The sequence below is a fragment of the Doryrhamphus excisus genome, chromosome 5, assembly GCF_030265055.1.
Source record: "Doryrhamphus excisus isolate RoL2022-K1 chromosome 5, RoL_Dexc_1.0, whole genome shotgun sequence".
In the NCBI taxonomy this organism is placed as follows: domain Eukaryota; kingdom Metazoa; phylum Chordata; class Actinopteri; order Syngnathiformes; family Syngnathidae; genus Doryrhamphus; species Doryrhamphus excisus.
In genome coordinates, this window is record NC_080470.1 from 1,589,057 (window position 1) to 1,605,151 (window position 16,095).

At 40.7% G+C, this 16,095-nt stretch overlaps 1 protein-coding gene across 1 annotated transcript in view; it reads right to left on the reverse strand.

Annotated features, from left to right (window-relative positions):
* Positions 1-16,095, reverse strand: part of kdm4b (lysine (K)-specific demethylase 4B) — a 32,952-nt gene that overhangs the window by 943 nt on the left and 15,914 nt on the right. The window contains exons 9-21 of the mRNA XM_058072714.1: positions 14,451-14,647; positions 14,119-14,366; positions 13,817-14,043; positions 12,302-12,422; positions 11,566-11,726; positions 10,145-10,349; positions 7,201-7,277; positions 7,060-7,115; positions 6,883-6,991; positions 2,247-2,435; positions 1,985-2,161; positions 616-735; positions 370-462 (exon numbers count right to left, since the gene is read on the reverse strand). Coding sequence (XP_057928697.1) covers positions 370-462; positions 616-735; positions 1,985-2,161; positions 2,247-2,435; positions 6,883-6,991; positions 7,060-7,115; positions 7,201-7,277; positions 10,145-10,349; positions 11,566-11,726; positions 12,302-12,422; positions 13,817-14,043; positions 14,119-14,366; positions 14,451-14,647 — 1,980 coding nt within the window. The remainder of the gene's footprint in view (positions 1-369; positions 463-615; positions 736-1,984; positions 2,162-2,246; positions 2,436-6,882; positions 6,992-7,059; positions 7,116-7,200; positions 7,278-10,144; positions 10,350-11,565; positions 11,727-12,301; positions 12,423-13,816; positions 14,044-14,118; positions 14,367-14,450; positions 14,648-16,095) is intronic.

Sequence of the window (16,095 nt, forward strand, 5' to 3'; positions counted from 1 at the left end):
AAAACAAAACGGGTACACAGGTTGGAATTTCACAGACTGACTCACCATTTTTCATAATTGTATTAATAAATCATACTGTTTTATGATTGAATAATATTAGTCAAAAAATAGTAAAAAAAAATATTAAATTGAAGCACATTTTTTGTAAAAATAAAAAAATTTCAAAGTAAAAAAAATATTAAATTGAAGCACATTTTTTTGTAAAAATAAAGAATTTTCAAAGTAAAAAAAATATTAAATTGAAGCACATTTTTTTGTAAAAATAAAGAATTTATAGGCTCCAGCACCCCCACAACAGTATCACTCGGATACTGTGAACATCCAGCAGCAACACAACATTTTGGCATGACTACTATTTTGAATACTCACAAGGCGGGTCCGGACCCTCTTGGGCAGTTCCTGGTCCAGCAGATGAATCTCTGAATGCTTTAACAACTGCTGACTCTTGTCCTGAAACTCAACCTGGGCACACGAAATTGAACATTGGGGATTACTGCGATGACAACAACAGCGTCACCACCACCACCACCACACTTGTGTGTCGTCCTCATCACTGAAGAAGAATGGCGGCATGCCAAATAATCATTGAGCGTCAAATAACGTGGGCTTATTCACCTGGTAGACCTTGTGGACGTGCTGTTTGACAAAGTAAGCATTCTGGTCCTGACCGTCCTGGGTTCTGACCACGATCAACTCCCCCGCGTCAGGAGGGCCAGCACGCAAGCAGTCGTGACTCTGAGGGGGAAAAGATGAGAGGTGTGTTACACTAAATGCGGTTTATTCATTCATTCATTTTCTACCGCTTTTTCTTCCCTGGGGTGCTGGAGCCTATCCCAGCTGTCTTTGGGCGAGAGGCGGGATACACCCTGGACTGGTGGCCAGCCAATCACAGGGCACATATAGACAAACAACCATTTACACTCACATTCATACCTATGGACAATTTGGAGTCGCTAATTAACCTAGCATGTTTTATACCCGGAGAAAACCATCGCATGCACGGGGAGAACATGCAAACTCCACACAGGGATCGCTGAGGGTGGAATTGAACCCTGGTCTCCTAGCTGTGAGGTCTGAGCGCTAACCACTAGACCGCCGTGCCGCCCCTGCGGTTTATTCATTCATTCATTTTCTACCGCTTTTTCCTCACGATGGTCGCGGTGGTGCTGGAGCCTATCCCAGCTGTCTTCGGGCGAGAGAGGCGGGGTACACCCTGGACTGGTGGCCAGCCAGCCAATCACAGGGCACATATAGACAAACAACCATTCACACTCACATTCATACCTATGGACAATTTGGAGTCGCCAGTTAGCATGTTTAGCATGTTAGCAAACTAGCATGTTTTTGGAATGTGGGAGGAAACCGGAGTACCCGGAGAAAACCCACGCATGCACGGGGAGAACATGCAAACTCCACGCAGAGATGGTCGAGGGTGGGGAAAGACGAAATAAGAAGCCAAAAAGTTACCACTTCCACACAAAATAGGAGGAGAAATCCATTTTCTACCGCTTATCCTCACGAGGGTCGCAGGGGTGCTGGAGCCTATCCCAGCTGTCTTCAGGGCGAGAGAGGCGGGGTACACCCTGGACTGGTGGCCAGCCAGCCAATCACAGGGCACATATAGACAAACAACCATTCACACTCACATTCATACCTATGGACAATTTGGAGTCGCTAATTAACCTAGCATGTTTTTGGAATGTGGAAGGAAACCGGAGAAAACCCGGGGAGAACATGCAAACTCCACACAGAGACGGCCGAGGGTGGAATTGAACTCGGGTCTCCAAGCTGTGAAGCCTGTGTGCTAACCACTTGCCCACTGTGCAGCCCTGGTTCAGTATATTTTTCATCAAAATAGTAGTCATGCCAAAATGTTGTGTTGCTGCTGGATGTTCACAGTATCCGAGTGATACTGTTGTGGGGGTATGCTGGAGCCTATCCCAGCTAGCTTCGGCTTACATCTAAGATGAGTCTCGGTACTCACTATAATGTTTTCTGGATGCAGGTTGTCGCAGTAGGAGCCGTCGTAGAAGTTGACCTCGTAGAAAGTTTGTGTCGCCATGCCGATGATGACACAATGGTAAAACCAGCTGTCGGTGTTGCGGCCAATCACCCGCTGACCCAGGGTCGGACCACTGGGAGTTTTGACGGGCGCCCGAGACTGAAAAACAAGATTTCAAAATCGATAATATACCCCCGTCATATTTAATCTTTCCCGTGTAGCGCGATTCCCGAATAGTACGTACCTTCGGAATGACCTTTCTGTGTCGGTGGCAGATGACCGACACCACGTAGGGCCAGTCGGCGGGTGTCATGACAACGCCGGCAATTTGGGCGCAGGTGACGTGGAAAGATGTGGCGCAGTTCTCGTTGGAGCACTGGATGCACGCGCCTCGGTTCTGGCTGACATTTTTGCCGTGGCAGAACACACACACCTGGAAAACGGGAAAGAAGGACAAGGAAGTTAGCGTCATGTGGTTAGCGCGCAGACCTCAGAGCTAGGAGACCAGGGTTCAATTCCACCCTCTGTGTGATGTTTGCATGTTCTCCCCGTGCATGCGTGGGTTTTCTTCCGGGTACTCCGGTTTCCTCCCACATTCCAAAAACATGCTAGGCTAATTAGCGACTCCAAATTGTCCATAGGTATGAATGTGAGTGTGAATGGTTGTTTGTCTATATGTGCCCTGTGATTGGCTGGCCACCAGTCCAGGGTGTACCCCGCCTCTCTCTTGCCCGAAGACAGCTGGGATAGGCTCCAGCACCCCCGCGACCCTTGTGAGGATAAGCGGTAAAAAATGGATGAATGAATGAATGAGTTCTCCTCCTATTTTGTGTGGAAGTGGTAACTTTTTGGCTTCTTATTTTGTCTCTTCCCACCCTCGGCCATCTCTGTGTGGAGTTTGCATGTTCTCCCCGTGCTTGCGTGGGTTTTCTCCGGGTACTCCGGTTTCCTCCCACATTCAAAAAAACATGCTAGGTTAATTAGCCACTCCAAATTGTCCATAGGTATGAATGTGAGTGTGAATGGTTGTTTGTCTATATGTGCCCTGTGATTGGCTGGCTGGCCACCAGTCCAGGGTGTACCCCGCCTCTCGCCCCAAGACAGCTGGGATAGGCTCCAGCATACCCCCACAATCCTAGTGAGGCTAAGCGGCATAGAAACTTACAAGAAGAAAGTTGAAATAGTTAACAGAACTGGAAAATCAGCTGTAATTTTGCAAGAATAAAGTCAAAATATTGAGAAAAAACGACTATAGTCACATTTATACTCTTTTTATTTACAACATATTGCGCAACTGCAGGGTCTTGAGACACATGCTAACTCGCAAACTAGAGAGCTAGCGACCTAAACGGTAGCCTCCAAGTTATTTCCTTTAAACTTAAATAGCCAAAAACTTACCACTTCCACACGGATAGGGAGGATAACTATTAACAGTTATTTAACCTTTAACATGAACATTAATCAAACGTAATCATTTTTTCTGGGTACATGATACCATACAGCATCCATATCAAACTTTAACATTAAACTTTCATATCAAGGCGGGGGTCTCAAACTAGTGTCCTGCGGGCCACATTTGGCCCCCCAGAAAATAAGCGAGAAACATGCAAGGAGGAGGGTAGAACAAGTACCAGAGAGTAAATTTATGTTTTCAATACAACCAAGTGTCCTCGGGTGTGCCTCACAATCGTTACCTCGCCGCGTACGTTGTCTTGCTTCACAATAATAAATGGACTTGTTCAATTCCCTTTGCAGTTATACTTCTTGCAAGTCACCGGGATGTAGCAGCAATGTAGGAGACATTGTTCAATCATTCAGATGATCATTTTTTATAGATATTATAAGACGTTTGAGACGACGTTTTTAGCTGCAGAGTCAACATTCCTGGTAATATTGTATAGATTTTTCACCCCAACGTGTGAGGCAAAATAATGATAATTGCTTCTAAAATTGCGTGTTCACACACGATCGGGTCCGTCGTCTGAATCATTAGAACCGAGAGCTTTGTCTCTTGATCTTTTAAGACGAGCTGGGGGGAAAACCTGCTTTGACAGCGCTCGGCTGTAAATGTCACCCAGTGTGTCTTTGATAGATTATTCAGAGAATAGAGACGGGGGGGGACGGGGGGGTGGGGTGACATTATTTGTGGATATGTGATTATGCCGCAGCAAGCAATACGCTCGTCTATGAAGTGGGATTGAGATTTAAAGGCAATGGAGGGGGCGACATAGAGAAAAAAGGAAAGAAGGAGACGAGTTGCGTTCAGTGGCAAAATCATCAATCGGGAAATTTGTCTCCACCGTAACCCTTAGATGCATAAGTGGGTCAAAAATGACCCGGTCAGGTTGTTTTCTTGAAATATATTTGTAATGAAAAATTTTTATCATTTCATATTCCAGGTATTCCTAAAAAAAACGTGTTTTTAAATATCATGCCATTCACATTTTAACTTACCTTTTATACATTTTAAGAAATTTTAGTTTTTGTGTTACTACCCCAACCTTCCATAAGTGGGTCAAAAATGACCCGGTCAGGTTGTTTTCTTGAAATATCTTCATAATGAAATTTTTTTTATCATTTCATATTCCAGGTATTCCTAAAAAAACATGTTTTTGATATCATGGCATTCACATTTTTAACTTACCTTTTATAAATTTTAAGAAATTTTAGTTTTTGTGTTACTACCCCAACCTTCCATAAGTGGGTCAAAAATGACCCGGTCAGGTTGTTTTCTTGAAATATCTTTGTAATGAAAAAAAATATCATTTCATATTCCAGGTATTCCTAAAAAGAAAAATTAATATCATGCCATTCACATTTTTAACTTACCTTTTATACATTTTAAGAAATTTTAGTTTTTGTGTTACTACCCCAACCTTCCATAAGTGGGTCAAAAATGACCCGGTCAGGTTGTTTTCTTGAAATATCTTCATAATTAAATTTTTCATCATTTCAAATTCCAGGTATTCCTCAAAAAACATGTTTTTGATATCATGCCATTCACATTTTTAACTTATCTTTTATACATTTTAAGAAATTTTAGTTTTTGTGTTACTACCCCAACCTTCCATAAGTGGGTCAAAAATGACCCGGTCAGGTTGTTTTCTTGAAATATCTTCATAATTAAATTTTTCATCATTTCAAATTCCAGGTATTCCTCAAAAAACATGTTTTTGATATCATGCCATTCACATTTTTAACTTATCTTTTATACATTTTAAGAAATTTTAGTTTTTGTGTTACTACCCCAACCTTCCATAAGTGGGTCAAAAATGACCCGGTCAGGTTGTTTTCTTGAAATATCTTTGTAATGAAAAATTGAATGAATCCATTCCATAGTTTGATTCCACATACTGAAATGCTATGGCTAGCATAAAAGTGCTAATTGGTTATTTTTAGCCTTATGCATTATTTTAGTTGTTTGAAGTTAAACTACGTATATCAGCAAGTTGAAGTATTTGTCATTTTAGAAATAAGGAGTTAGTATGTTCTCTGTAGGCGGCATTACGAATTATCCTTACTGGCCTTTTTTGCAGTACATTTAGCCAGTGAAGATTGCTTTTATGTCACGATTCTAAAATGACATTCAAGCTACAGAGAAAAAAAAAATTGGGAGCGTATACTAGCTAAGTACTAAGTAATACTACAGATACTTCAAACATACTGCGCTAAATATCCTGCAACATTTGGCGGTGTATTTTGAATTAAAGCAATGAATTGACGAATGAATGAATGATTCCATTCCATAGTTTGATTCCACATACTGAAACTATTTATTACTATTAATTATTATTACTATGACTACTATACTGTTTATTTATATGTTTGTTTATTCAAGCTGCTTAAACGCGACGACTAACGTTAAGGTTTAAAGATGGTGTCTTTGAACGTGTGAAAGGATCGGTTCCTTTAACGTGAACAATGATAACATCGTGCAAGAAAACTAAGGAATTCTGTCACTGTATTTATTCATTTTATTACTGTATTATAATTTTATTTTTTATTGTATAATAATTTTTTTAATTAATTATTTTTTAATGTTAATTATTTAATTTTTTTATTTTAATTTCATAATTTCGTATTTTTTTATAATTTCATAATTTTTAATTTCATAATTTCATAATTGTATGATTTCATAATTTCATAATCTTTTATAATCTTTTATAATCTTTGTGTTCTGTGTATAGTATGAGCTCATTTAGGTATAATTTCATAATTTCGTATTTTTTCAAATTTCATAATTTCATAATTTTTAAATTTTTTAATTTCATAATTTCATAATTTCATAGTTTCATAATTTTATAATTTCAGAATTTCATAATTTCAGAATTTCATAATTTCATAATCTTTTATAATCTTTTATAATCTTTTATAATCTTTATGTGTTCTGTGTATGGTATGAGCTCATTTAGGTATAATTTCATAATTTCATAATTTCGTATTTTTTCTAATTTCATAATTTCATAATTTTTATTTTTTTTAATTTCATAATTTCATAATTTCATAATTTCATAATCTTTTATAATCTTTTATAATCTTTTATAATCTTTTATAATCTTTATGTGTTCTGTGTATAGTATGAGCTCATTTAGGTATAGGACCCGATTTAGACCAAAACTCCACTTGCATCAGAGTCTCCCCCCGAGACTGAAAAACAGTACCTACCCATCCATAAGAGTAGCGGATGGGAGTGATGGACACGGAGTCAGTGAAAGGGAAATATACGACACGGCGTGGTACATGTATAATACTGAATAAGAGAGCAGATCACGGAACAGTGACTAAAGCTACAGACGGGAATCAGACAGCTGCAGTGAGAAAGGAGTCAAGACAAGCTTGTTCACCACCCACTGACTCGCTTTGTTTCTGCAAGAACTTACCAGGTTTCTGCGTGTTTCCGGAACGGCACTGATATCCACCGGTTCCCTCGCGATAGCGTTGATGAAGCGAACTTCAGCCACAGCGATGGCGCAGATGATATGCGCCCACCTAGACATGCAACGCAGATGACCTCTGAGAACTATTGCACGAGTATTTCGATTTTCTGCACAGCATACCGGTTGTCGACGGTAATCTTCAGAGCTCCTCCCCTCAAGTTGCAGAGGCAACACTCCTGAAAAATGGCAGACAAATGCGCTATACATTCTGGCTCTGTTAAGACATGACATCGGTTTCCGGGGGATCGGGGTTTCGCTTACCACTGTCCAGGCACCCGCCACACATCTGGAGCACGTCCACGGTCCGACGACCGAGTCCGGATTGACACCGTAACAACCTGTCAAGACAAGACGAGTCATGTGACTCAAAATTCAAACATGACGCCAGGGGTCTCAAACACGCGGCCCGTGGGCTAAATGTGGTTCGCAGGACACTACTTTGAGGCCCCCGCCTTGATATGAAAGTTTAATGTTAGCGCGGCCCGCGCAAGTTTGATATGGATGCTGTATGGTATCATGTACCCAGAAAAAATTATTACGTTTGATTCATGTTCATGTTAATGGTTAAATAACTGTTAATAGTTATCCTCCCTATCTGTGTGGAAGTGGTAAGTTTTTCGGCTATTTAAGTTGAAAGGAAATAACTTGAAGGCTACCGTTTAGGTCGCTAGCGCTCTGGTTTGCGAGTTAGCATGTGTCTCAAGACCCCGCAGTTGCGTAATATGTTGTAAATCAGGGGTCTCAAACACGTGGCCCACACTAGTTTGAGGCCCCCGCCTTGATATGAAAGTGTAATGTTAGTGCGGCCCGCGCAAGTTTGATATGGATGCTGTATGGTATCATGTACCCAGAAAAAATTATTACGTTTGATTCATGTTCATGTTAAAGGTTAAATAACTGTTAATAGTTATCCTCCCTATCCGTGTGGAAGTGGTAAGTTTTTGGCTATTTAAGTTGAAAGGAAATATCTTGAAGGCTACCGTTTAGGTCGCTAGCGCTCTGGTTTGCGAGTTAGCATGTGTCTCAAGACCCTGCAGTTGCGTAATATGTTGTAAATCAGGGGTCTCAAACACGTGGCCCACACTAGTTTGAGGCCCCCGCCTTGATATGAAAGTTTAATGTTAGCGCGGCGCGCGCAAGTTTGATATGGATACTGTATGGTATCATGTACCCAGAAAAAATTATTACGTTTGATTCATGTTCATGTTAAAGGTTAAATAACTGTTAATAGTTATCCTCCCTATCTGTGTGGAAGTGGTAAGTTTTTCGATATTTAAGTTGAAAGGAAATAACTTGAAGGCTACCGTTTAGGTCGCTAGCGCTCTAGTTTGCGAGTTAGCATGTGTCTCGAGACCCCGCAGTTGCGTAATATGTTGTAAATCAGGGGTCTCAAACACGTGGCCCACACTAGTTTGAGGCCCCCGCCTTGATATGAAAGTGTAATGTTAACGCGGCCCACGCAAGTTTGATATGGATGCTGTATGGTATCATGTACCCAGAAAAAATGATTACGTTTGATTCATGTTCATGTTAAAGGTTAAATAACTGTTAATAGTTATCCTCCCTATCCGTGTGGAAGTGGTAAGTTTTTCGATATTTAAGTTGAAAGGAAATAACTTGAAGGCTACCGTTTAGGTCGCTAGCGCTCTAGTTTGCGAGTTAGCATGTGTCTCGAGACCCTGCAGTTGCGTAATATGTTGTAAATCAGGGGTCTCAAACACGTGGCCCACACTAGTTTGAGGCCCCCGCCTTGATATGAAAGTGTAATGTTAGTGCGGCCCACGCAAGTTTGATATGGATGCTGTATGGTATCATGTACCCAGAAAAAATTATTACGTTTGATTCATGTTCATGTTAAAGGTTAAATAACTGTTAATAGTTATCCTCCCTATCTGTGTGGAAGTGGTAAGTTTTTCGATATTTAAGTTGAAAGGAAATAACTTGAAGGCTACCGTTCAGGTCGCTAGCGCTCTAGTTTGCGAGTTAGCATGTGTCTCAAGACCCTGCAGTTGCGTAATATGTTGTAAATCAGGGGTCTCAAACACATGGCCCACACTAGTTTGAGGCCCCCGCCTTGATATGAAAGTGTAATGTTAGTGCGGCCCACGCAAGTTTGATATGGATGCTGTATGGTATCATGTACCCAGAAAAAATTATTACGTTTGATTCATGTTCATGTTAAAGGTTAAATAACTGTTAATAGTTATCCTCCCTATCTGTGTGGAAGTGGTAAGTTTTTGGCTATTTAAGTTGAAAGGAAATAACTTGGAGGCTACCGTTTAGGTCGCTAGCGCTCTGGTTTGCGAGTTAGCATGTGTCTCAAGACCCCGCAGTTGCGCAATATGTTGTAAATAAAAAGAGTATAAATGTGACTATAGTCGTGTTTTGTCATGTCTACAGGGCTCTAATAATGCTTTGGTCATTTTTGTCTGAAAAAAATAATTTGTCTACCCACCAACTATATGTGGTTTATTAAGTTTTTATTATTTGCTGTTTTATTATTATTATTATATTTATTTATTACTGATTGATTGATTTTCTTTATTCTTGATTTGTTTATTTATTTTTCATCTTATTTTGTGTAGAAAAATAAAAAGTAAGATATTTGAGAACAGTGGAATGTTTTATCAGAGCTTTTCTTGTAGAAAATTGGAACCAAGGTGAAGTTTTTTAAATTTTTTTGTTTTTAATAAATGCATTTTTTTTTGTTTTTTTGGGGGGGGGAAACCTGATGCGGCCCAGTCTCACCCAGACCCGAGCTCCAGTGGCCCCCAAGTAAATTGAGTTTGAGACCCCTGGTCCAGATGGGGATAGTAATCGCTCAGGGGGGGGGGGGGGGGGGGTTGTTATTTTGAGCCAAGGTACGTATGTGTGTGCTGCAATTGTTCCGATTCCGTCGTGTTCTATTTGACACAACACGAGAACCGGTTACATCAGTGTTTTTCGCTGTGGACTCAAACTGTACCTGCCAAAATGTTAGCGACGTGTTTCGAATGGGAGCCTTTTCCATTCCGCCGGAATGATTTGAGGACATTCGCATCGCATTCACGTTTGCCCTTAAAGGTACCGTCAGCCGGTCACAAATAAGACGGTTTTAAGACGGTTTTAACGCAGACCTTGTTGAATCAAGAAATGTACTTTAAGTACAACTGACTACTGTAGTAAAAATCTACTGTGGTAAACTACCACGGGTTTGAATACTTACTGGCATGCACTTGCATGTTGCACGAGGAGCAGCACAGCAGCACGCTGGTTCCATCCTCCCCAATGTAGTGGCTCGTGGGAGGGGGCTCGGTGCTGTCGGCCCTGACACTGAAGCACATCTCTGGGACGATCGGACGAGTTCGATTCCCGTGGCGGGGGACAAAGGACCGCTGACGATCGTTTGCATTGATGGGTTCGTGGTGGGGCTGAAACGGCAGCGGGGGGGGGGTAAGAAGATAAATGTGATGTAACACACTTTGGCGGCTTCTCTCTATCACAGTTATTATATATAAATATATTCATTACAAATATCATATTGTGTATATGTGCCCTGTGATTGGCTGGCCACCAGTCCAGGGTGTACCCCGCCTCTCGCCCGAAGACAGCTGGGATAGGCTCCAGCACCCCCACAACAGTATCACTCGGATACTGTGAACATCCAGCAGCAACACAACATTTTGGCATGACTACTATTTTGATGAAAAATATACTGAACCAGGGCTGCACAGTGGTCGGGTGGTTAGCACACAGACTTCACAGCTAAGAGACCCGAGTTCAATTCCACCCTTGGCTATCTCTGTGTGGAGTTTCCATGTTCTCCCCGTGCATGCGTGGGTTTTCTTCCGGGTACTCCGGGTTTCCTCCCACATTCCAAAAACATGCTAGGTTAATTAGCGACTCCAAATTGTCCATAGGTATGAATGTGAGTGTGAATGGTTGTTTGTCTATATGTGTTATCTGTGATTGGCTGGCTGGCCACCAGTCCAGGGTGTACCCCGCCTCTCTCGCCTGAAGACAGCTGGGATAGGCTCCAGCATACCCCCCACAATCCTAGTGAGGATAAGCGGCATAGAAACTTACAAGAAGAAAGTTGAAATAGTTAACAAAACTGGAAAATCAGCTGAAAAATTTTGCAAGAATAAAGTCAAAATATTGAGAAAAAAATTTGACGAGAATATTTCATTTTATTTCATTTTATTTTAGAAGCAATGACTGGAAATATTAAATAATATTCTTCAAAGTTGTAAAATTATGAAATAGATTTGTAATTTTTTGAAAATTTGGTTGGGGAAAAAGTTATAATATGTGAATAAAATCATAATATTACTAAAAGAAAATTTAGAAGAAAGTTGACATATTTGGGAAAAAAAAATATCTAAAAATAAAAATTAAAAAAAATTAAAAAAAAAATTAAACTGTATTATGGAAAGCAGGAAGTGAACAAATGTAACAGTTACTGATTGTAAAAGTACCAGATGGAGGGGTAGGATTTAATAAGCTTTGCTTCTTCCTACTCCTTTTGGACATGTGGAAATGTGAACTGATTATGTGATGCGTTCAATTGTAATCTGATGCACGTTCAAATGAAATAAAACCATTACTCATATGTGGGACCCCCTGCGGTGTGGTGTGTGCTAGTACCTTTGTGTAGGGACAGAAGAGCGAGCAGACGGCGCAGTGTGGCTGGAGGACCGCCACGGCAGCGTTGAAGGCCTTCTCGGCCAGGAAGTTGGGAGATCGATTCTGCCAAAGGTGCTCCTGTTTCTTCATGCTGCTTTCCAGTGCCGCGGGTGACGTTAGCTCTGCGGGTGGTAAATAATACACATTTAAAGTGACGGCGTCGTTAGTTAGAATTATGAAAATACGGTACATTTGAATAGAAGAAGGTTAAAAAATGTCTCAGTTCAGCAAAAAAAAACATTTTTAACGGCGAGTAAGGGACAGCACTTGAAAATATAATTGGTTGTCGGACGCAAATAGCACGGGGGGGGGGGGGGGGGGGGTTCAACGACTTGCTCTCAAAAGGTTGAGAATGAATTCCAGCCGCGAATCCCCTGAAGCGAGCGATCCAGACAATTTGTTAAAACCTGAAGAGGACACAGGAGGATATCGCCCTCGTGTCGTCCTCCAGCCACCCTTTCTGAAGGACAAGCCTCCAGTTGGGTGTCGTTTTTTAAGAGCAGGTAATTGGAAGTCATGATCCCAAGATCAGGAGACCCCCAGCCCCCCAAAAAACCCCCCATCAAATTCATTGTTTTTTCTCTAACTTTCAAATGTGAAGTGGCAGAAACAAAGAAAAAAAATAGACGCAAAATAAAAAAAAAAAAAAATAGAATTCATGACAAAAAAAATTGTGACTCCCCCCTGACAATATTACCTGCAGCACCAGTCGGATCCTGCTTGACCACAGACAAAGGAGACCGGATGGGCGGCTTGGTGAGGGGGTGACGTCGACTCTTCTTAACTTCTGTCGGCATCTTCAGCTTGCTGTAGCTGGCCTGACAATGCGACAAAAACAACACGTGTCCATCGTAATTCCGGACCCCCGTTCACTGTGCATTATGTGATCGAGCTCCACGTGCAATATTTTATTAATTTTATTTTACTGTTACATTTGTTCACTTCCTGCTTTCAATTGTTTTTTTTTTACTTTATTTTATAAAATGTTTGTAAAATGTTTTTTATTTTTTCTTTGTTTTCTTTTCTTTTCTTTTATTTTACTGTTACATTTGTTCACTTCCTGCTTTCCTAATATAGTTTAAGTTTTTTTTTTTTTTACTTCATTTTGTTAATTTAAAAAAATATATATATTTTTTGTCACGTACCGAAGTACAAGGTGATATGAGCATCCAATGCCATAATGTGTACCATAGTAAGTGTCAATATAGTGATATATATAGCACATCATGACTGGTTCTTATTCTCTTGTTCACTTCCTGCTTTCCTAATATAATTATCGTTTTTTTTTTTGTTTACTTTATTTTATAAAATGTTTGTAAAAATTTTTTTATATATATATTTTTTTTTCTTCGTTTTCTTTTCTTTTATTCATGTATTTTATTTTACATTTGTTCACTTCCTGCTTTCCTAATATTTTTTTTTATTAATTTTTTTATTTTATTTTATTTATTTTTGTTTTGTTTTGTCACGTACCGAAGTAGGAGGTAATATGAGCATCCAATGACATAATGGGTTCCATAGTAAGTGTCAATATAGTGATAGCACATCATGACTGGTTCTTCTTCTCTTGTTCACTTCCTGCTTTCCTAATATAATTATCGTTTTGTTTTTTTTTACTTTATTTTATAAAAAGTTTGTAAATATTTTTTTTATATTTTTTCTTTATTTTTTCTTTGTTTTCTTTTCTTTTATTCATTTATTTTACTTTACATTTGTTCACTTACATTTGTTCACTTCCTGCTTTCCTAATATAATTTTAATTGTTTTTTTACTTTATTTTATAAAATGTTTGTAAATTGTTTTTATTTTTTTTTTTATTTATTTTTTCTTTGTTTTCTTTTCTTTTATTCTATTCATTTATTTGACTGTTACATTTGTTCACTTCCTGCTTTCCTAACATAGTTTAAGTTGTTTTTTTTACTTTATTTTGTTAATTTAAAAAAATAATAATTTTTTGATTAATTGTTGATTTTGTTAATACTTGGGTTGTTTGTATTGTTTATTTTTTATATTTTTTACTGATTCTGATTCTGTACTCTTGCTGCTGTGCAATGCAAATTTCCCCACTGAGGGACGAATAAAAGGCATATCTTATCTTATCTCTTAATGTACGACAATGCAGTGAGAAGAACCTGTGATAAAAATCATTTAAAAAATAATAATAAAAAATCATTGCATTAATTCGGTTCTAAAAAGCGAGAGTGCAACTCACTTCCAGGTTGCTGTTGTCTGCTGGGATGTCTGCGGCTTTTTGGACCGCGGGATTCTCCTCCTGGATGGGATCCGACGAGGCAGACCTTGAATTCTTCATGGCGGTTGCAGTAAATTGTTCAAATACTTCTTGAAATCCTGTGATGGGCACATCCTGATTTGTCTGCATCGCGGTTTCTGCATCATCCGCCACGTTGCCGTTCGGGTTTTGTGGTTGAGAGTCAAGTTCTGGCAAAGATAAGACATTTCAGTTGAATTATTTGGTTAAAAGACTGGAAGGTCGGGGGTCTCGATGGTTCCTACCCTGCGGCGCTGAAGTGGCAGCCGCCCTGGAAGCGGCCTCGGCATCCTGCATTTCTTTCAGCTGCATGGCCTCCAGGGTCATCATGGCCTCTCTGGCGAGGCGGTCCTCTCTTTCTTGGCGGCGCTGGGCTTCTCGCTCCTCCACTTGACGTTGGTATTCAACGGCGTTCAACTCGATGCCCTCCTCCGCCAGTACCTTCACCTCCTCCAACTTCAGACGGCGGAACTGTTTCATTTTCTGCATGGCCCTTTGGATAGCGATGAAAGAACGTATAAATAACATTTATTCCCTGGGAAAAAAAAAACAAAAAATTCCATTGAATATGGCTCACTTCCGCAAGAGGTTGGCTCGGAATGTGATGCGATGCTGTCTCCAGCGCTCCAGTTCCGGGCTGCTGAGCTCGGTGATCTTGGAGTGGTCCAACATGATGATGTCTTTTCCCTGTTTCCACATGTCGTAGCGATCCGGCTGGAGGCAGCGCACAAAGACATCCATGGAAATCTTCACCATGTCCTTACGGCAGGTACACTATGGAGGAAAAAAATACAGAACATAAATACAAAAAGGACTGATTTAAACAGTGGATGTCGCTACATGGTCGGGTATTGCAATGCTCATTCGGTTCAACTCATAATTACGAAGTACAGTAAACCTCGGATATATCGGATTCAATTGTTCCCACTGGTTTTGTCCGATATAAGCGAAATCCGTTATATGCGTATACCGGAAAATGTCCGTTTTACGCATATATCGGATTTATATCCGGTATATGCGTAAATCGGAAAGGCACTTCCTTGACTATGTTTCCAATGTACCTGGACGCGCAGGCAACGCTGCAAACGCTGCAAATGACGTCGTATAGCGATAGCCTGTCACGATACGGCGAATCGGAGCGCCACGATGCGGCCATCCGATATATGCCAGGGAAATTTAATGGAAATGCATTGGAACGGGACTGGAGATTTTGTGCGAAATAGGCGAAATCCGTTATAAAAAATCCGATATATGCAATGAATTTTGATTGGAAATGCATTACAGAAAAATCGGTTCTTTTTTATCTGTCCGTTGTGAGCGAATTTCCGATATATCAGAGTCCGATATATCGACTTTTTTTTCCCACATTGTACACAAGGAGAAGTATGGAGTCGAGGACTTAATCCAAGTGTTGAATAAGATGTAAGAGAAGCAGTCAAATGATGGACAAAGAACCGGGAGAGAGATTAAACCAAGATGGGGGACGAGAGCCGAGTGAAAATATTTTGTTTCCTGGCTTGCTTGTATTAAATTCAAGTTGTATCATTCGCCGAGAAGCATGGAGGGTCATGTGTTCAATTACCGAGAACACAAGAGGCCCGCTGCTCTCCCCCGGCAAAACAATATCCGAGCGACATTGCATTTGGACGCCGGTAGACTGACACAAACGTTAAAATAAGGCGTCTGGTAGAAGCTGACCACCGCCGCGGGGGATGCTGGAGCCTATCCCAGCTGTCTTCAGGAGAGAGGCGGGGTATATAGGGGTCTGACAAAGTCCATAAGTTGGCAACAGCGATCCCTCCTGCTGAGTCTTCTTATTCTCTGGCAATGTGTTAATGAGTGAGTGCAAACATTCATTCATTCATTTACTGCTGTTTTTCCTCACAAGGGTCGCTGCGGGGGGTGCCGGAGCCTATCCCAGCTGTCTTCAGGCGAGAGGCGGGGTATATAGGGGTCTGACAAAGTCACTAAGTTGGCAACAGTGATCCCTCCTGCTGAGTCTTCTTATTCTATGGCAATGTGTTAATGAGTGAGTGCAAACATTCATTCATTTATTTATTCATTTTCTACCGCTTTTCCTCACAAGGGTCGCTGGAGGGGTTGGGGGGGTGGGGGGGGGGGGTCGTGCTGGAGCCTATCCCAGCTGTCTTCAGGCAAGAGGCGGGGTGTATAGGTCCGATTACCCCCTAAGTATAGTGACAAAGTCGCTAAGTCAGCAACAG